General features: G+C 35.7%; 1 protein-coding gene across 2 annotated transcripts in view; it reads left to right on the top strand.

Annotated features, from left to right (window-relative positions):
• The window catches only part of PLCE1 (phospholipase C epsilon 1), a 307,874-nt gene that overhangs the window by 229,029 nt on the left and 56,823 nt on the right, over window positions 1-22,022 (top strand). For both annotated transcript variants that reach the window (XM_051981681.1, XM_051981682.1), the window contains exons 17-20: window positions 2,463-2,579; window positions 4,196-4,354; window positions 6,028-6,157; window positions 21,659-21,780. In XM_051981681.1, coding sequence (XP_051837641.1) covers window positions 2,463-2,579; window positions 4,196-4,354; window positions 6,028-6,157; window positions 21,659-21,780 — 528 coding nt within the window. The remainder of the gene's footprint in view (window positions 1-2,462; window positions 2,580-4,195; window positions 4,355-6,027; window positions 6,158-21,658; window positions 21,781-22,022) is intronic.

The raw sequence follows: 22,022 nt of genomic DNA on the forward strand, positions 1-22,022 counted from the left end.
TGGCATTACTATTTCACCCCAGATTTTTATATGCAATTAGCTATATAGCCATGATAAAAAAAAAATTTACTGAATGTTTTAAGGAAATATGTGCATAGAAAGAGATAAATTCTTAATTACAAAATGAAGCTCAATGATTTCATATACCTGTGTACATATAAATGTTGCGGGAGTTCTAACCAGATAAGGGTCAGAACACTCATAACATCAAGATGGGTTTAATGAAACTAATGGGGAAATTCAGAAGCTGGTAAATGAAAAATGAGAATTCCACAGGATATACCAGAAAGATAGTTCATCCAAACCTAAAAAGGTAACATTCCATTCCTTCAAAAGGAAAGTACTTAAAGAGTTGCAAGATTCTTGGCAGATGAAATTCAGTTTTATGCTGATAGTAGCAATCCAAAGTGTGCTTATGATTCATAAAAGACAGTTTATGGGCCAAAGACCTCTGTTACATCTGTCTCTCAGATAGTCGGTGCTGATGAAGCCACATTAACTAGTGATAAGGACATGATCTTTGAGAGATGGGTTGAATATTCCACAGTGTTCTCAACAGACCATTCTCAATCAATAGTGAAGCCATTGACTATTTACCTCAGTTTGAAAGCAATCACTCTCTAGTCAAAATTCCAACTGAAGGCTACTTTTATGTGGCAAAGCACCTAGTGCTGATTCTATTCCAGCTGAGATTTATAAGTTGGGGGAGGGGGATCTATTGCTCATATAAAAGCTGATAGAAATTTCCAGATTATGTAACAAGAAGAGGTTATGCCCCAGAAGTTTAAGGATGCTTCCACTTTCCATCTCTATAAAGATGATTGTCCTGTGACAATCACAGGGGAGTCTCTTTCTCTTAGTTACTGCTGGCAAAGTTCTTGCCAGTGGCCTCCTTAATAGACTGGTCCTACACTGAAATATCATTGACCTAAGAGCCAGTGTGCCTTTAGAAGGGGCCAACAACTCCAGGAAAAATTCCAGAAGCTGAATAGAGGTTTGTACACATTTATAGATGTGACCAAGGCCATTGATACTGTCAATTGTGAGGGCTTATGGAAAATGATGTCCAACTTTGGTTGCCCACAGAAATTCATCAGGATAGTACGTCAGCTTCATGATGGCTCAGGTTTGGCGTAATGCACAATGTTCTCGAGCTTTCCCAGGTACCAGAGGAGCTAAACAAGTTCTGTGTGCTCGCTCCCATGAGCTTTCAGCCAAGTTGTCAGGCACCTTCAGTGAGGGCAAACACGGCATCAAAGTCAGCTAAGACACTGAGTGGAGAGAGTGTTGGTGCATGATTTTTTTGTTTGCAAATGATCGTGTTCTCAATGCAGCTTCTGAAGCTGAGATGCAACAAAGTATGGATCAATTCTTTGCTAGTTGTGCTAATTTTGGCCTAACAATTAACACCAAGAAAACAGTCCTCCATTAACCATCACCACACCATCCATATGTGGAACTATCCGTTTGAATGCCGTGGATAAGTTCTCTTACCTTAGCAGTATGCTTTCCAGGGATGTCCACATGCATGATGAGATTGACACACACATTGCCAGGGCTAACTCAGTGTTTGGGAAGCTCTGAAGGGAAGTGAGAGAGAGGAGAGGGATCAGACCTACCAAATCGAAGGTCTACAGAGCCATTGCGCTGATGTCATTGCTGTCTGCCTGTGAAACCTGGACAGTACCAGCGCCGTGCCAGGAAACTGAATAGCTTCTGTTGGAATCGTCTTAGGAAGATTCTGAAGATCACCTGGCAGGGTCAGGTGCCAGACACAGAGTCTTTTCTCAAAGCAAACTGCCAAGCGTTCTAACCCTACTGCAGACAGCACAACTCTGTTGGGCTGAGCACATTGTTCAAGTGCTCACAGAAAATTTGACACAAAGATACTATTAAGGTCTCAAGAACTTGAGAATTGATTTATGATGTGGAAGATACTGGCACACTTAGCATGGTGTGCCCTCATCACAGAAGGTCTGTGTTCTATGGGCAGAATTGAATTAGCTCAGAAGAAATGCAATATGCACAGAAATAGAGAATCCACCCCAAATGTTCATAGGGACATTTGCATTCCAAGCTCTCATATTATTCTGATCAGCCATAGTTGGACATACTAACTTGACTCTAACATAGTGATGTCATCTTGGTCCTCTTTAAGAATGAAGGACCAAAAAAAATTTTTTTTTAAAGAATGAAGGACAACCAGTCAACCACTGTGTGTGTGTGTGTGTGTGTGTGTGTGTGTGTGTGTATGAATAGTTAGATAGATATAGATAAATATATATATTCCACATTGAGACAGATTTGAGCTGACAATTTAAATGCCTCTCAAATTAAAAAGTGCAATATTTATAAGAATCTTGTTCCATATGACACTATGCATTTTTTCTTAGGAAAAATAATTTATGTATCATATGTAGTCCTAGAAAGATGTATTTATTCTTATGTTTTGGCTCTCATAGGAAGTAGTTGAAGCCATTGATCGCAGTGCCTTCATCAACTCTGACTTGCCTATCATAATATCTATAGAAAATCACTGTTCATTGCCTCAGCAACGAAAAATGGCAGAAATTTTCAAGGTGAGTGCTAAGTTAAATGGCGGGAGAATATCATAATATTGACTCTGCTTGTCAATAAGAGATTTTTCCTCATTTAAGTAGTTACACACAAAACTTTCACACAATTTGAGTTATACACTTTCAGAGATGGTTTAATAATTGGAGCTACACTAGAACTTTTCTAAACTGAGACCAAGAATACTGGAATGATCTGAGGAAATTCAGAGTAATCTTGTAATATTGCCAATCAGAAAATGCTCAATAGGCAAAAACCACCAGGACTTTACTTGGATAATCCATCTCAAGCTTCTAATGTATTCTTAAACTAATCTTTGAGTTTAGAGATGCTTAAAGTATCAGGCATCCTAAGGTGTAGTCTCTCCATTTGGAGAAAATGGCTAACATCATTAAGTTCTTTAAAAATTTATATTAACAAATTTATAAATATGGAATAGGAAAATAATCCATATGTAAATGTACTTACTGTGCCCCTGGCTATAGTGTATCCCTGCCCTTGGCTATCTAATTGTTTGGTCCATTTACAGAAGTATTGAATGTAAAAAGGAGGGAAGAATTGATAGGATTGGAAATTGACCAAGAGAAAGTAATGTAGCCTAGGAAGGCCAGAGTATAATTTCCTAAGGAGAATGAACATAGAAAAGAAAGAAATAAGATGCTATCTGCTTAAAACCAGCTTGTGTTTTACCATAATCACCTACTTGCAATAAAACTTTTAATACTTAGTTGTTCTGGTGGATTTCAGCCATGCCATACATAAAGTGCCAGGTATAGATGTGGGACCACATGCTTTTCCCATCTTGTCCCAAAAAGAAGGAAATCATATCATTTAACTTTGTGTTTTGAAGCTCTTGAATTTTAATGTGTCTGCCAAACCACAACATCCATTAAAGCATTTACCTTTTTTTTTTTCCTTAGTTGTATAAGCAAACTGTTGAAATAGGAACAAGAAAAGAAATGAAAGCATCAGAAACCAAGAATCTAATTGGATAAATGCATTCACATTAAAAGCATTAGATTAATGAAATGGGGGCAGAGCTATCTTTCTGAAAGCCATCAAGGGCTTAATATGACTTCAGAGCACTATCTGGTGTTCATTAGCGTGAATAATCATAGGAAATGATAGATTGTACTTGGTCCTTATTACCAAGTAAGATGAGACAGTTTGATCAGTAGCATACATTGGTGGTTAAATATGTGAGGGTGGGGAAAAGTGGTAGGTAGTAAAGGGAAGTTTTATTTTACTCTTTAGCTTTGTATCTTTTAGTCCTGTTGATGGGAGGCTGAGGATATAAAAGTCTTTTAGATTTTTGCTCTTAGCTAAGTAACCAGTTTTCTAATTGATACTATAAAACAATTCAGTAGAATTTGTTTAAAAGCTTATGATTGACTCTTCATGAAAACTTCCTTCCTGACTCCCCAGATTTTTTTCCTTATTTTTCTTATCCTTCTTGCCAGAAACATTCAAAAAAAAAAAAACTTATTTCCCTAATTTTCTGCCAAGAGCTGTTATGGGAAGACAGCCCTGCACTGTAGCAGATGGAGACCTTCCATCCCTATGTAAGCAAACCTAGATATGTAACAGAAGTTTACTGTTTGTTTGCTATTTGCTATTTCAGAATGTATTTGGAGAAAAACTAGTTGCCAAATTTTTGTTTGAGAGTGATTTCTCTGATGATCCAATGCTTCCTTCACCTGACCAACTTAGGAGAAAAGTACTTCTTAAAAACAAAAAACTGAAGGCACATCAGACTCCAGTGGACATATTAAAGCAAAAGGTATGTTCTCTCCATAAAGATTCTTAAAATATTATTACAAATTAAACAAAAAGAACTAGTAGCATTTTTATATTTCATGTGATCATTTTTTTACTCTGTGAATCAAGAAAATAAATTATTAATTTTCAGTTATGTTTCCCCAAGTAATTAATAAAGCTAAAACTCAAAATTCTGGAAGCTGAAGTTGGGCCTGGGGTGGGGACAGAAAGAATCTAGATGAGCAAAAGTTTTCTCCCTTCCAAAGAGGGGTATTGAATACAAAAGAAAGTCCCTCCCCAATCTTGCCGTTTCATCCAGTAAATCCCAATGCAGAAAACATTTTGACCAGATCAGATGCAGTCATACCAAGAAGCCTCTTAGAGAAGGGCTGAGTTGGGGTTGTAGAAGGAAGGGGAAGAAACAGGAGATACAAAGGGAAAAGTGGATCCCTTTGTGACAGCAAATCGAATCTCATAATTCAGTCACAACAGACAACCCTTGAAATGAGGTAAAAGGTTGTGGCAGTGGGGTGGGAAAGGATTGGACCAAAATTTGCTAGAGCTCCTCAACCTGGCTCACAGAGCCAGTTGCTAAATTTTTAATATGAGCATTTAAACCTTGTAAATCAGCTGCAGCTAAGGGCTTGGTTTATTGTTTTGTTGACTTCTAGACTTAAGAAAATGACAAATAAAATGCCAATAATGCAAATTAATCTTAACAGTGCACCCTATCCTTGGTGTTGATTTTTTTGAAATTTGGATTCACTTTTCATCACCTCAGCACTGAATAGGACTTTCAGGTTCTTCAAGTGACAGGGCCCATGGAGGATATAGAAAGTCTGGAATGGAGTGAGGAAGAATTGTACCACTTCTCTCTTCCCCATTCCCAAAGACATCACCTTGCTACTTTATTTGCATTTTGGTTTTCTCATTTATATTTAAATAAATTTTTCTATTATTCCCTTCAAAAAGTCTTTATTTTTGTGAAATTTGTTTATTCTAAAATCTGTTTATACTTTATAGAAATGTTGTTTCAAAGGCAGTAGCCTCTGTTTTACAGAAACAGAATCCCAAGATCTAGTCCTAGTTGGATGACTAGTCACTTATGTTCGATCTTAGTCTCCTCATCTGAAAAATGGCAGAATAATAACTGACTTCCCTCTCAGGAAAAATAATTATAATGATAGGATAAGAAAATAAACATGAAAGTGCACATTGGGAAGTGTGCTAAAAATATAAGGAATTCTTTTTGTTATTTATATGTGAATAGTGTTATTATTTGGCACTTTTAAGTGGAACACATTTGCATAATTTTTGGCAGTTTACACACTGTATTTTCCCAATATCCTTGTGCAGCAAGTATTATGAGTATTGCTTTGGCTTCATTTTGATTCCCAAGTATCATAAAATTTTGTTAAAATACTTAGCATTGGGGACATATGCTATTGAGAACAGATAAAAAGTTTTCTTTTCTTAGTGGTCTTTAGAATTGTGGAATTTCAGTAGGATTACTGACATTAATTCAGATCTGATCTGATACTGTTTCGAGAAGATCTGAATTTTTTCCCTTTAAATGAGCTGAAATCAGTAAATCTTTGATGGAGATTGGTAGCATTAAAAGTTATGTTTACAAGTTTGAAATCAAAATTCAGTTGTTTAATGCTTATATTTTTAAAGTTATTTTAATCTTAACAGGCTCATCAACTGGCATCCATGCAAACACAAAGCAATAATGGTGGTAATGCCAATCCTACGTCTGCCAACAATGAAGAAGAGGAGGAGGAGGAGGATGAATATGATTATGACTATGAATCTCTTTCTGATGGTAAGAAAAGAATGGCATGAGATGCTTAGAAAAATATTTGAATTTTTGTCATTAATTATTTTCATAAATAAAGCTGCCACATCAGGCAACTTTCATTCTTATAAAAACTTCTAGACTATAGTCACTTATTTACCATGAACCAAGGACTATAACAAGAATAGCCACTTCCGTACTCACTCTTAAGGAAGCAAAGTAAGAAAATCTTCTTTATTCTTTTTCCCAACAGAGAAAACTAAAGCAGGCAGAGAGGTTAAGTGACCCACCCAGGATGACACATTGATGACTGAGGGAGTCAGATTTGAACTGAGCACTTCCTGACTCAAGGCTCAGCTGCTGTACCAAAATACTTGGTTGTCATGTCAATAAGCACTCTCCCCCATGTAACCAATGAAATCTCTCTCTTCTACTCTCTAAAAACTACTCTTACACTCCATTCTTAACTTTCCTTCATTCCAAGTGAATCTCTAAGCCTCCAATTGGATTAACCCAACTCTGGGGCTACATTCTGATGCTCTTAAATGGGCCCAGGGAATTACGGGCTCTCTTTCTCCTAGCCTTTAAGACACAGCTTCTTCTTTTTTGACCCCATAATCCCAAGTTTCTAACAACAGCTAGCTTTAAAATACAATATGACATAAGTGCATTAGAGTTATAAAACAAAGTACTATGGGCAGTGTCAGGAAAAATGTCTTCCATGCAAGAATAGAGCTGACTTCTTAAAGAGTTTGACATTTAAGTCTCTTCTGTTGGGAGGGAGGGAGGGAGGGAAGGAGGGAGGGAGGGAGGGAGGGAGAGAGAGAGAGAGAGAGAGAGAGAGAGAGAGAGAGAGAGAGAGAATATGAATGAGAATGAGAATATTTCAGACATAGATAATATAATATACTGTCAGAGAAGATAGCTCTCTTGCTGGGACACAATTCTCCCTTTACTGTTGTGCTTTTGTGGTTCTTTATAGTCTTCAGGCACCAAGATATTAAATGCCTTGACACAGTTACACAATCACTGCTTTTCCCCTAAACTTCTGCCCCAGACTTCCCTGTTACTGTCTTCTTTGTTAGACAGAATTGCAATCTGTCACCCTCAGCTTCTCTCCATATTTGCGCCACAAATCTGACCTTTTAAGTCTTGTCATTTCTACCTTTACATCTCTCATAAACATCCCTTTTTCTCATTCCAGTACCATTCCCCTGGTATAGATTCTCATGAACTTATGACTACTATTGAAATGGCCTTCTACATTGGTCTCTTACTTCACATCTGTCCCCATTCCAGTTCATTCTCCACTCGGGTATCAAAGTGATCATGCTAAAGTGCAGATTTGACCCATTTGCTCCTCGTATTTAGTTTGCTCCCCAGTGCTTTCAGAATCCAATATAATTCTTCTTTCTCCCTCTCCCTCTTTCTCTCCCTCTCTTTAGCCCACTTTCTCTCTCTTTTTTTTCTTTTCTCTCTCTTTTTCTCTCTCTCTCTGCTTCTCTTTCTCTCTCTATATATTTTTTTCTTCAATATGATTATTCTTATCTTTCCAAACTTCTTGTATTCTATTCATTTCAGTTCCATTCAATAAACTAAACATAATAAATTTTTGTTGAGTTGAATTGAAGTTCTTTACAATCTTGCCCTTCTTATTGTTCCAGTCATCTTTTACTTCACTCCCCTCTATTTATTTTACTGTCTAGCAGTACTGCCTTATTACTGTTTCTCTCACTCACCACTCTTGACTACCTTTTTACTAAATATCCCCATACCTAGAGCACTCTTCATTCTGACTTTCATCTTCCCTAACTTCAACTCAAATTCTGCTTCTGGGAGAAGGCCTTTCCTAGAGCCCCCAAATACTAGTGCTTTGCTTCTGAGATTACCTTCCAGCCACTCCATATATATCTTATATGTACCTAATTGTTTGCATTTTGTTTCCTGAATTAAAATTTGAGTTCCTTAGGAACAAGAAACATATTTTTGCCTCTCTTTATCCTACCACTTACCAGAATGCCTGGAACAGAGTAATTAGTAAATGCTTGTTGGCTCACTAATTGAAAGTATGTGTCTGAGACAAGGCTTTCCATTTCATTTCACTGCTGTTCATAGATAAGCTAGACTTGAGACTGAGCAGAAACAGTACTGAAAACAGAGCCATGAGGGCTCCATGCATTTTCAGGCAGAGCTGCAAGTTTTATTATTTGGCTGGAGTGTGGTATGTAAAGAGAAGCGATATGAAACAGGTCTGGAAAAGTGAAATGGAACCAGATTGTGGAAAGTCTTGATTGTCAGGTGGGAGAAATTTTTATTTCACTTATTAGATCATAGTGTACCATTCAGAGTTTTTGAGAAGAAAACTAACTTGACCAGATGGGAAAGAATCAAAATGGTAGAAGATTAGGACATAGAATAGCCCATCCAGGAGAATGGGACTGGAAGAGAGGGCCTAGATTCAGCATTTATGCAGAAAGTGATATGTAAATTAGCGAAGAGTAAAGATCCCTAACTGAATATAATTTTTATCTATTATGCTCAACAAAAAAAAATGGTTTTGCTTTTCTGTATTTGTTTGTGACATTTTTTATGATCTAATACAGCAAAATTTGTGAAGTTGCCACAAAACAATAGAGAAATAGGGTATGCTCCTTTTTATTCCCATTAAATATTCTCCAGAGGTCTAATAGATCTAATGCTTCTAAAATTGTATTCAGATACTTCTTTTTAATTTATTTTTGGTTAGTTTATCTAGATCTGATATTGTCCCACTTTTATAGTTTCACTATTTCTTCCTCTAACTTATTTAACTTTTCTTTAAAGAATTTAGATGCTATGTCATTTGTTGCTTATGCATATAACATTAATATTAGTTTTTGACTATGATATTTTTCAGCAAAATGTAAATTCTCTTTATTTTTTTAACTAGATCTCTTTTTGCTGTTGCTTTGTCTGAATTCATGATTGTTACCTCTTTTTTTTTTTAACTTCAGCTAATGCCTAATAGGTCCTGCTCCCACCCTTTATTTGATGATCTTAAAGGAAAAAAGAAATGTATTTCAAATGTGTTTTTAATAAAAACATATTTTTGGATTCTTGTTTCTAATCCATTCTGTTTGCTTTTTCCATTTTATAGATACATTCACAGTTAAAATTGTTAATTATGTGTTTCTTTCCATCCTCTTATAATTTTTCTCTTGTTTGCTGCTCTATCTTTGAATGTTTTCCTTTTAACTCATCTCTCCCTTAATCTACTCTCCCCCCACTTCTTATTTAAGTATTAGGTGAAATACACTTCTGTACCAACTCTCTGTATGTGTATACATGTGTTCTTCCTTCCTTTGACCAATTCAGGTATGATAATGAGATTCAACTACTCTCCAGCCCCTGACTCTCTCCCATTATAGATTTCTCCTTTAGCACTCTATTTGTGTGAGATAATTTTCCCTGTTCTTCCTCTTTCCTCCTTATTCCCTCTCTCTATCAGTATATTCCTTGTCTCCTCTCTTTCCTTTTATCTTTTAAAACTATAAAAACATAATAACCAGGTCCTCTGTCTAATTAGATTCCCTTTATGATGATGTGTTCTGAGGGGATACTTGTATCATTTTCCCATATGAGAATGTAAACATTGTAACCTTCTTTTGACCCCCCCCCAATAATTGCTCATTTATGTTTTTTTTTTAATGCTTCCCTTGGCTTCTATTTTTATGTCAGATTTTCTATTCAGCTCTGGTCTTTTTACCTGAAATGCTCAGAAATCCTCTTTTTTGTTAAAGGACTATCTACCCTGTCCCTGACATCTCTATGGAATTATACTCAGGTTTGATAAATAAGTTGTTTTTGTTTATAAGCCTAGATCTTAATTTTCTGAGATATCATTTTTCAAGCTCTCCATTCCTTAATAGTGTTAACACTGATGAGTTTGACTGAGGTACTTTAGTACTTGGATTCTTTCTTTCTGGCTACTTATAACATTTTATTTAACTTGAGAGATCTGAATTTTGGCTATAATATTCCTGAGAGTTTTTATTTTATAGTTTCTTTAAGGAGGTCATTTTAATAGCCTTCAAATTTCTATTTTATCCGTTGGTTCTAAGAAAAATGGTAATTTTGTGATTTCTTGAAATGTGAAGTCTAGGGGTGTTTTTTGGGGAGGGGGTATTATTGCTTTCAAGTAGTCCAATGATTCTTAAATTGCCTCTCCTCAATCTGTTTTCCAGGTCAGTTGATTTTGCTCTGTGATAACTAATTTTCCTCTTTTCTTCAGTCTTTTGACTTAATCTTACTCTTTCTCAGTGTCTTGTGAAGTCATTGACTTTGATTTAGGCAGTTCTACTTTTTAAATAAGCTTTTATTGATGACTTCTATTTCCTGAATCATCATAGTTTTCTCAAGTATTCCTCTCCCCCCAGAGAGCCATCTCATTTAACAAGTGGTATTTTTAGAGAGGAAAAAAAATCAGTATAACTTATTAATACATTGAAAAATTTCAAAACCTATACAAGGTGTAATACTTTCTACCTCCATAAAGGAATAGGAATGTGATATCCTCCTGCATATGTTTTCATTCAAGTTCTACTTGTTCTTTGTAATTTGTAATATTTATTTTTGTTTTTTTGATATGTCATTCTTTTAATTACATTTGTAATTGTAATTTGTAATTACATTTGTAATATACAGTTGTATATACTGTTTTCATGGCTCTGCTTACTTCATTCTGCATTATTTCACGTAAGTCTGTCTATGCTTTTTTGTATTCATCAAATGCATCACTTCTTATAAGACAATAATATTCCATTATGTTCATGGACCACAATTTGTTTAGATACTTCATTGTCTAAATTGATGAATATCTAGTTTTTTTCCAATTATTTGTTATCCCAAAAAGTGCTGCTGTGAGTATTTTAGTGTATATGGGGACTTTCTTCTAATTGAGTGGTTGGTTGGTTGTTGTCTTTTTTTGTCAAAGAAAATCAAAATGATATCATTAAATTGAAATCAACTTACAATATGTCCAACTGTGGCTGATCAGATTTGTATGAGCTCAAAATGCTCTCTGCCACAGATCAGATACAAATAGTCCTTATGAGCATTTTGGGTGGCTTCTCTAACTTGTGCATCTTGCTTTTCTTCTGAGCTAATGGAACACAGCCCCTTCTCTGATGCTGGGCCAATATCTCCCATGTCATACCATACAATCAATTATAAAGTTGGGGACTTTCTTCTTATTGATAGCTTCCTTGGGGATAAGAATCCAATAATAAACTCTCTATTTCAAAGAGCATGGACATTTAATTTATTTTATTTGCATAACTCCAAATTGTTTTCCAAAATTGTTATTCTATTTTATAGATTTGTTAATAATATTTTAGTGTTATTATGATTCTACAACCCCTACAACATTAACTCTTGCCATTTATTGGTCATTTTTGCCAACTTTCAAAATGTAAGATGGAACCTCAGGATTGTTTTGATATTTTTTAAAATTTCAATAATTCAGAGCATTCTTTCATGAAGCTGTGAATACTTTGTAATTATTCTTTTGAGAACTGTTTGTTCATATCTTTGGTTAATTCTGATTTTTAGGGAGTTACTTGGGTAACATGTATTTTTTGTTCCAAGCTATTCATTTTCTTTTCATATATTTCTTCTGTAGCTCTCATTTCTTTTCATATTTTTTCCTGTCACTATTATTTGTGGTTGTATTTTGGTTTTTATTACTTTTCACCTAGGTCCTTGCTCTACTCCTGGGATCAGAGCCATAAAATTGTTTGCTTCTGAACCTAGTCCTCACTTAGAACATAGGTAATAATACTCTTCTCCATCACCTATAGGTGTAGATCACCACCACCACCCATTTTTGTTCTGAATTCCTTGATCCAAAAAAAAGGGAATGGGAGACAAAACTGACAGATGGGTTATAAGGAAAGAGAAACATTATTGCACTGCTTATGGAATTGTGAATAAGTTCTGTCATTCTGAAAAACATTTTAGACCTATACCAAGAAAATTATACAAACTATATCTACTCTTTCACCAGCTATATACCACTAATAGGTATATATCCCAAAAGGATTTTTTAAGAGAAAAAGGATCTAAGTGTACAAAAAATATTAATAGCAGCTCATTTTATAGTGGTAAAAAATATTAAATAAGAGGGAGGGGGTCTGACACTAGGAAAAATTATGATAACATAAAGGACAAAAGAGATCAATAAAAACTTAATTTTTAAATAAAATGAATCTCTGGAGTAGAAAAAAATCTTACTGAAGAGATAAAAACAAACTTAAAAAACACTAAAAATATGAAATAGAAATTCTATTCTGGATCTTATTTTCATCAAGAAGAAGAAAATTGCTTTTTGTAATAGCAGTTTTAGAACACAGTGCTATAGTATTTTTGATCAAAGAAATCCTGGCATAATTTTAGATGGTTTCAGAGAAAGGACAAATATGATCTAAAAGCCTAAATTCATCCTGAGAGAGGTAGGATGCTTTCAAGAATGAAATATTTAATATTTCAATGTTTTTTAAATATTCCTTTGAAAAATAAACAAACTGTTTATAGAGATCAATGTGAATATACAGGAGAATAACCAGCATATATTTTTAAAAAGAAATGTGCAAAAAAATTGAATCAGAGTCAGATAATGGAGGATAAATATAAAAATATTAAAGCTTAGAGTGTTCTTAAGCTGATGAGGAAAGCAAAGGACATATGTTTTCTCTGTCAGAGTTGACAGTTTTAAATAAAAGCAAATCTCTCTCAAAACCCTTTGTAAGCAAGACAGCCTTTTGACTGTACGTTCAAAAACTCTGGCCTGTAGGTCAAGAGAACTAATTACTTTAATCCCAGCTTTGCCACTGATGGACTGTTTAATCCTGAGCAAAATAGTTTTACCTTTATGGGTATTTCTTCATCTCTAAAATAAATGAGTTGGGGGCATCTAGTTGGCACAATGGATAGAACATCAGCCCTGAAGTCAGGAGGACCTGAGTTCAAATCTGATCTCAGACACTTAATGTGTGACCCTGAGCAAGTCACTTAATCCCAATTGCCTTAGCAAAAAATAGATAAATTTAAAAAAGCAAATGAGTTAGACAACATGATCTCTCAGATGCCTGCCTTTTAACTATAAGATTCTGCAATTCTACCAGAGATTGTGAGAAGTGAGGATCTCTCCATCCTCAGAAATTCCATGATCTTTGCATAGAGAAGAGAATGATTTTTTAGTTTAAAAGAAAGGGGAGCAGAGAACAAAAGTATTTTTCCTACATCTGCCTATATACTAATTGGTAATTATTTCAAATCATATGTTCTCATTAACTTCTATTATAACCTTTGTTACATTTCTATAAGGAAAAAAGGTAATGAAAATCCCACTGAAGAATCTCAGAATCAAGAAGCACTTTCTTGATTGATGTATTAACTGCATCTAATTCTTTATCATAAGAAATTAATTAAAGGGAAGTAAGTCCTTTCATAGCCATAAATTTCAAGGCAGCTAGTGGCACATTGGATAGAGCATTGGGTATGGAGTCAGGAAGACTTGAATGCAGACAGACAATTACTAGCTGTAATTGGGCAAGTTATTTTACTTCTGCCTGTCTCAGTTTCCTTAGATGTAAAATGTGGGTAATAATAAAACCTGTCTTGCAGGGTTGTTATGTAATGCCAGAGAAACTGAGGCAGGAGAGAGATTAGAGAGTTTTTAATATTTTATTAATGGGAGAGTAAGATTGACTGGACAGGACTCTCGTCTCAAATTATCCAGTCAGACAGAGATAAAGATATACTGGGACCAAGGAATTCATGTTGGTCCCAGGTCTGGAGGAGACTATCATCTCAAAGAATCCAGCGTCCAGCATCCACAGCCAGCCGCCATTCTCCAGCAATGAATGGAGAATCTCTAACCTTTATATACCTTTTAGAGACAAAGAAGAGGGAAAAAGAGCGGGGAAAAGCCCAGCTGGAAAAGGCTATGATAAAGATGAAAGTGAAATATCTTGGAATACTTTAAGGGATGTTGTAAATTTCTCAAGGACAGAAGATAATCAGGAAGTCTACTCTCTTGTTTATCTTACTTGGGCTAACAATTTATATCCTTAGACTAATTGGTCCTCAGCCTTCATGGACCAGAGGGAGATTTACAGCTTAGGGGAGTAATTAGGGAGACTGAGACAAGGGAAACTTGTACAAGGAAACTGAGTCAGGACAGTTAAAGAAAACTGTGGCATAACATTCCACACTCTCTTTCCTAAATATTCAAACCTTTGAATCTTAGCATCTTCCTCTAGATACCCAGGAGGTTTTTGACCCACCTTATGTAAAGCAAATGAGCCAAAAATAAAACTAGAAAAATGTAAGGACTCATATGGCAAGAGCAAGTCTCTCCCTGATAACCCCAGAGTTAACAGCTGTACAAAGGCTCCCTTGTTGCAAGCATGTCAGGTCCTCTACAGTTCTGGAGCACCATCTCAGCCAGAGAATCCAGTTTGAGATGGACAGTTAGATCTGTGGTCATTTGTGCACTTAACTGTCTCTGCTTACAGATCAGCAGGACCAAAAGCTCAAACCCATTCAGAGGGGCAGATCTCTCCAGGGGAGAAGGATGAGGCTGTAGTAGCTCCACCCGTCCCCACCCAGAGAAACAGGCAGGGCTGCTATTAGAATATAGATTTCTGAGCAGATTATGCACAGTTAGACCATCAAGGCAGGCAAACTCCAAACTTTTTAGGTGCCTCATGCCAAACTTCAAGGTCCTTTGAAATGCTGAAATACTTAATGAACTGGGGTTACAGGAATGGAAAAATAGATCAGAGAGATTGCCAGTCCCAGGACAGGTGTCTGATTTCTGAAACTTTTCTAAAAAAAAATAATCCCCAAAACTGAGTCTGCCAGGGCACTTTTAACAAAATAAGGGATTCTAAAACTAAAGCATCCAAATTCAATCTGAACTAGTGAGATAGGGGGTGGGGCAGAAATGCCTAAGACAAAATAGGAGCTAGGGGTTCCCATTCTTTTTAGTATTTTGAAAAAAATATACCAGTTTCCCCAGTGTTCTATCTCTACCTCCCCCTTTTTCTTTCTCACGGAAAGGAATTATCAAATGACCATTCCCCATATAAATCCCAAGAGTGAATCAAAATCCCTGTACATAACAGACTAGTACAGTAGCATTTCCTAAAAATCCCTCAAACAAAACAGCAATAATTACACAGTTTTAACAAATCCCATCCCAAATCTTAAGCACTCAGTAATAGATGATCCAGGCAAGGTTTAACAGTCAGTCATCAACCATTCCCAAAGTCTCTTATATCAGTCCAAAGTATGCTCGATGCAGCGTCCAGTCCATGGTCTCATGTACAAACTGCTGCTTCAGGCTGTGAAGTGATAGGAGGCTCTCATTCCTTGCAGAGTGGGTGTGTGCCGTGGTGACAATCAAAGCTGATCAAAGCTGATCCAGGTTCCAGAAGCAGGCCAATATCTGTAATTTGACCAAAATCTAGAGCAAAAACACAAATCTAGCAAATAAAGATTAGATCAGTCTCAGATAGAAAGACTCAGTTCATCAGGTTGCTGCAGAACATGAGGAGGCCAAAGTGAATTGTTCCCTATGTGAAGAAATGAGTTTGCTTTACAGGCCACGCAAACGGGTGCAGTCCCAAGTTGTAACATCAGTGAGGTCTCACAGACCCCTGTTAATTGTCCTCTTATTATGTAGAAACCTTAAAGAACAAAACACAAATATCCAGTAACAGACAGATGACCAGGCGAAATAGTTGCCCAAGCATTTAGGATACAATGATTACATATAACCAGACTGAAAATAACAAGTCATAACATAATAGAATTGCATTAACAGTTTCTATTGACCATTGCTCTGATCAGAGAGATCAGTTACAAAAGGAAAAATGCAAGAACATAACTATAACATAACATAAGCAGTTGAGTTTTAACAGCTTATCAATCAATTGTCTCAGTAACTGTCACAGGGTGGAGCTTTAAAACTCCCAAATAGCATTAACTAATTAACTCTAAGCCCAAAAAACTTTTACCTCCAATAACAGATATCATTAATCGAATTTCTGATAACTCCTAAACAATTATTTATCATAACCTTGTAGTAATAACAGAAAGAAATTTTGTCTCAGTAAGTTCACAACTTAGAACAATTATCATATCTAGGTAGATGTTACATAAATGAACATTATACATACAAATCATTTGGCTTTTAAAATACCCAATACATAGAAAAATATCCCAAATTGCATATTGTCCATAACAGAAACATTTTCAAAAGGACAAAGAAAAAACTATTATGTTCAGAGGCCCTTTAAATAACCTCAGGATGACCAAATACAATCAATTTAAACTTATACAAAAGACCCAATTCCACATAAAAGAATTCAAGAAGGTTTTTTTAACATAGCAATTAAACTTTTAGAAATATTCGTACCAACGTATGGATCACATTTATGACCATATCTCTTTTAATCCAAAAAACATTTATGTATCAAAAAAACAAATATTCAATCAATTTAACCTAAAAGTATGTCCTTAAAAATCAGTTTGCTGAACTGGCCGTAATCAGATAAGAAAAAAAGCGGCAGGAACATACTCAGGGGGGTGAGGGGAGGAGAGGATTCCACATGGCCACCCTTCCCCCACTCCTGCCCCCTGGAAAAAAAACTTCTCTCAGGTTCCCATTCAAATTACCTAATGGGGATTCTTTTCAAGATTTAACCCATCAGTTTCCCAATATCAGGTTTCTTCCCAAATCTATCCATTTCCAACTTTTTCTTTCCCCCTGACTACATACTTGAACAATCTCCTTAAAGAACTTTCCTATCAGATGCTCCTGATGCTACTGTAAAGTAGCATAAGACAGTAGAGGTGGATGGCTCCCTCCCCCACCTCTTTACCTACTCCGAAAAGTCTTTCACCTTCCTTAAATCATGCAAACCTCTAATTGCCCCTACTAATCAGTCTTTCCTAAATCACCTGCATTCCTCTTTCCTTTTCCCTTCAAAAACCTGTAAGATTCATACTATAGTGAATAATCCAAACCTCCAAAAACCCACACATGTCCAGCATAGCTGGTTTTAAAGTATAACTTATGTTAACAAATAACTCAATATATTTCAGAAGGTAACAAACTGAATCAAATTAATACAGCTGTTTTTAAAAGTTTTTTTTTTCTTTTTTTTTTTGTTTCTTTTACCACATTCCTTCTAACAGCTATTAGCTTCTTATCTCCAGAGCTTTTTATTGCCCAGGCCAGGCTGACCTTGAATTTTATTGCTCTTTACTCTAGTAGGCTTTTCCTTACTCACAAATTAGTACAACAGGTTAAAAGTTTTAAAATCACAAGCAAATTTTCAAACAACCAATTCCCAAATTTCTTAATCATTGTTCTTAAACTTGACAAAGCTTTTAAATCAGCAAAAACAGACTAAGGGCTGTATTTTAACTTTCCGAAATTCCAAATCCCTATCAATCTATTCTCTCACTTTTCTCCCTTTGTCTCACAGGCTGCTGCAGTCAGCCAGAGACAGAGAGAGGGAGAGAGAAAGATTTTTCAAGCTTCTTGATATTCGCTAAGCCTGCACACAGAGGCTGAATCCTTATCTCTTACAAGTTTGCTAACTTTTTAACACAGACACACACAGACAGACATGGAGCTCCGTTTTAGTAAGCATAGTTGCAACGATGTTCTTAAAAATTTTTCCAACCAATAAAACAGACAAATCACACAGAACATAGAACACACATCACACAGACTACACAGTTACAACATTAAACAAACATATAACACATAACATATACCCAGAGGATATTTCCCAGCGTCCCAGAAAATACCCGTCTCAGAATTTTTAAACCCGTCGGTATTTATTCTGAGACTACAGGTTGCTAGCAACAGACCAGACCAGAACCAGAACCAGAACCAGATGGTACCCCAAAAGGTACCCAGACAGACTTACTCTCCCAAATGCCGAATCGATTTCGTTGTCCACTGTAGGCCGGACTGAGACTGAAGAACTGCTTCCTTTTCTATCCAGAGTGCTGATCTTTCCCAAGGAACAGACCCAGGTTCTGAGCCCAGGCCTAGGTGGAGACGGAGAGGTCTCCAATCTCTAATCCAGTTCTCAGTTTCTATTATCTCGGGGGAACCTCCAAAATGTAATGCCAGAGAAACTGAGGCAGGAGAGAGATTAGAGAGTTTTTAATATTTTATTAATGGGAGAGTAAGATTGACTGGACAGGACTCTCGTCTCAAATTATCCAGTCAGACAGAGATAAAGATATACTGGGACCAAGGAATTCATGTTGGTCCCAGGTCTGGAGGAGACTATCATCTCAAAGAATCCAGCGTCCAGCATCCACAGCCAGCCGCCATTCTCCAGCAATGAATGGAGAATCTCTAACCTTTATATACCTTTTAGAGACAAAGAAGAGGGAAAAAGAGCGGGGAAAAGCCCAGCTGGAAAAGGCTATGATAAAGATGAAAGTGAAATATCTTGGAATACTTTAAGGGATGTTGTAAATTTCTCAAGGACAGAAGATAATCAGGAAGTCTACTCTCTTGTTTATCTTACTTGGGCTAACAATTTATATCCTTAGACTAATTGGTCCTCAGCCTTCATGGACCAGAGGGAGATTTACAGCTTAGGGGAGTAATTAGGGAGACTGAGACAAGGGAAACTTGTACAAGGAAACTGAGTCAGGACAGTTAAAGAAAACTGTGGCATAACAGTTATAAGGATAAAATGAGATAATATCTGTAAAAAGTACTGAGCAGAGTATATAGCAGTAGTAGACACTATATAAATGCTGATTTCTTTCTTCATTACTTTCCCATAAACAATACCCAAGCCACCTAAGAATTTTAAAGAATCACAAAAAGAGAGGGCACTTTATCCACTAAAGATAATATGTGGATTTGGACACTTTTTACTTTGGATGCAAGATTGCAAACTTTGGAATCGTTGTGCTTTCCATATTCATTTAAAAGCAATAGCAATATAAATATGAAGGAAAGCCATCCAGCAAAATTAAATTCCTGTTTGATTGAGAGTTTTCTCTGACTCTGGCCAGATCCCAAATAAATCACATACTTATGTTCTTGGCCTTGTAACCATATTCTTTTCTTTTTACTGTAGTTATTTTCCTGCTTGTGTTGAATGTTTCCCCACCTGTCTATGCATAGCTTGCAAGCTGTCTCCAGCTAAGGTGATGAGAAAATAAAAACTGCAAACTTAGGCAGAACAAATCACATTTTTCTTCATAAATCTCAGGATAAATCTTGGAAAAAGAACTTTGAAATTATGGAAAGAAGAACCTGTTTTGTAGCCCCCTTCTCTGACACTGTCAATTAACCTTATACAATTCACTTCATGTCTTTGAACTGACTTTTGTTATTCTATAAAATGAAATGGTTGAACTGGATTATCTCTAAACTCCTTTTCATCTCTTACGTTATATGATCAAAAGATGAGTAGTGGTTGAGAGAAAAAACTACAGAGAGAAAAAATATAGGGAATAAAGTTTTCAGAGACAGACTGCAATACCAATAATAGCAATAAGACAAATCAGGGAAAGGATAGACAGCAAGATTAGAAAGAGTAAAACAGAGAATTTTCTTTTTATCTAGAAGACCATAAGGTAATAATAATCTGCCTACATAAACTGAGAATTTAAATCTTTCCAATTCCTAGCAAGTCTCCATGGTCCATTTGTAAGTAGATAGGCCACATCATTTTGATACATTGTTGAATCTAAGCCATACAAGGTCATATGAAAATACTATTTTCTTCTGGTGAAATTAATCTGTTTATGTATATTTGAAATGAAACCGTAATTCTTGTCAACTAAATGTGCCAATAACTTTAACAGGAGCATAATATTATGTAATAGATTATGGATTTGCATGAAAAATACTTACTAATTAATTATCACTAATCTTTGCAATACCATACAGAAATTTTGAAGTTAAAAAATATTCCTCTTTTCTTTTGTTATCTATTATTCTATGCCATCCTTGTCATTTAAACTCTGCTTAGCACTTCAGTTTAATTTCTCTGGCTTTATGTCCTAATTTTCTTTACTTTTATACCCTGTCTGACTCTGTTTTTCTATAGCAGATGTCCTTAATGCTTCTCCCGCTCCTAACAGTCAGGAAGGTAAAAGCTATTTGAATTGATAATTTTAACTGCATGAATTTCAGCATTGTGTTTTAAATTGCTTAGCATGAAATTGTGGTATCTCTGCAAATAAATATTAGAGAATAATTGCTGTATTTCTTTTAGTACTTAGTAGCATGCATGGCACTGATTTGTTATAAGATATTTTTTTTTGGGGGGGGAAGAGAGAGAGAGAGAGAGAGAGAGAGAGAGAGAGAGAGAGATTAAAAACAGTAACACTTGAACAAGATGCCAAAGAAAAATGTTAATAGATAAGTAAGGATAAAAAGTGAATTTTTAATTAAAACTTGATGTTGCCTTTGCATAATGAATTTTAAATAATTAAAATGAAAGAGATCTGTCAGATTTTTTCAATCTGTTGACTGTTAACAAACTGTAAATTTTTATGATTGTGGAAACTCCACTTTGCCTCTCAATTAACTATGAGATGTGATAACATTTTCTAGATTTCCACATTTTGTACTGGTTTTGATATCCGTAAAGCTAAAAAGAACTAGTAACTACATTAAATAAGGTGAATCAGAACAAATCTTCTTAAACCGTAGGTCATGACCTTAATAGAGTCATGCAGTTGAATGTTGGGGTCTCAAGATTATGATTTATCATCAGTAAGTGTTTGATTTGAATACTTGTTTTTTATACCTATATACCTGGAATTACGTAAAAATTTCTCTGACAAAAAGAACTTAGGAGTGGGAGAAGTTTAAGAAGCTCTGGATGAGAACATTAATTGTATTCTAATATGTTGGTATATCAGTCACAAAATGTATTTAACTATTTTACACAATATATCCTTGTTACTATTTATCTTGTTCTAAAGGATAGGACATATATACCTGATGTCAAAACAACTTCCACTATCCATCAATTTCTTAAAGTAATCAATAAATTCATTGAAGAAAAACAGTTAAATTGTCATTTAAAAGCTTGTCTTAGAGTCAGGGGAAAAGAGTTCAGTTCCTGCCTCTGAAACATAGGAATAAAGTGACACTGGGGACTGATTTCACCTCGTGGTACTCCAGGCAGCTCTCTTACAACAATAAAGCTGGGAAGAACATAGTAAAGGTTCCTTACTGGGAGTGCCCAAACCAGTGAAATCAAAGGTGAGGTCCAAAACAATAAAAAACCTCAAAGATAAAAGCTCATTCAGTCCTATTTATTCACTGGAATATTTCTATATCATGAAGAGACAATTCAAATATGAAGGTACTTTCAACCTTTGAACGTTTTTGCTCTCTGAGCTTTACATAAAGTAAGATCTACTGTGGCTCTGTAATTTTAGTTCGGTTATATTCATGGAAAGTATTTTACTCATTTGCAGACAACATCCTGGAAGACCGGCCTGAAAGTAAGTCAGCTAGTGACAAACTACAGTTTGAGTACAATGAAGAAATTCCCAAGAGAATCAAGAAGGCTGACAGCTCTGTTTGCAACAAGGGAAAGGTAGCATACTTATTTCCTCTTCTGCTGCCCTTTGCCATAAAGCAAGATTTAATCAGTCAACCTAAAATCATTCATTAGCTGTCCCTGGGTATGTTAGGCTCTGGGTTAGGCTGAGGATTATTTTTTTAAAAGCAGCCCCTGCTTTAAAGAGCTTATGTTCTACTGGAGGAAAAGACATGTATACAAATATTTGCATGGTAATAACTCAGTATTAAGGATAGACACAATAATTTGTGTGGAGG

This window comes from Antechinus flavipes, chromosome 2 (assembly GCF_016432865.1).
Source record: "Antechinus flavipes isolate AdamAnt ecotype Samford, QLD, Australia chromosome 2, AdamAnt_v2, whole genome shotgun sequence".
NCBI lineage: Eukaryota > Metazoa > Chordata > Mammalia > Dasyuromorphia > Dasyuridae > Antechinus > Antechinus flavipes.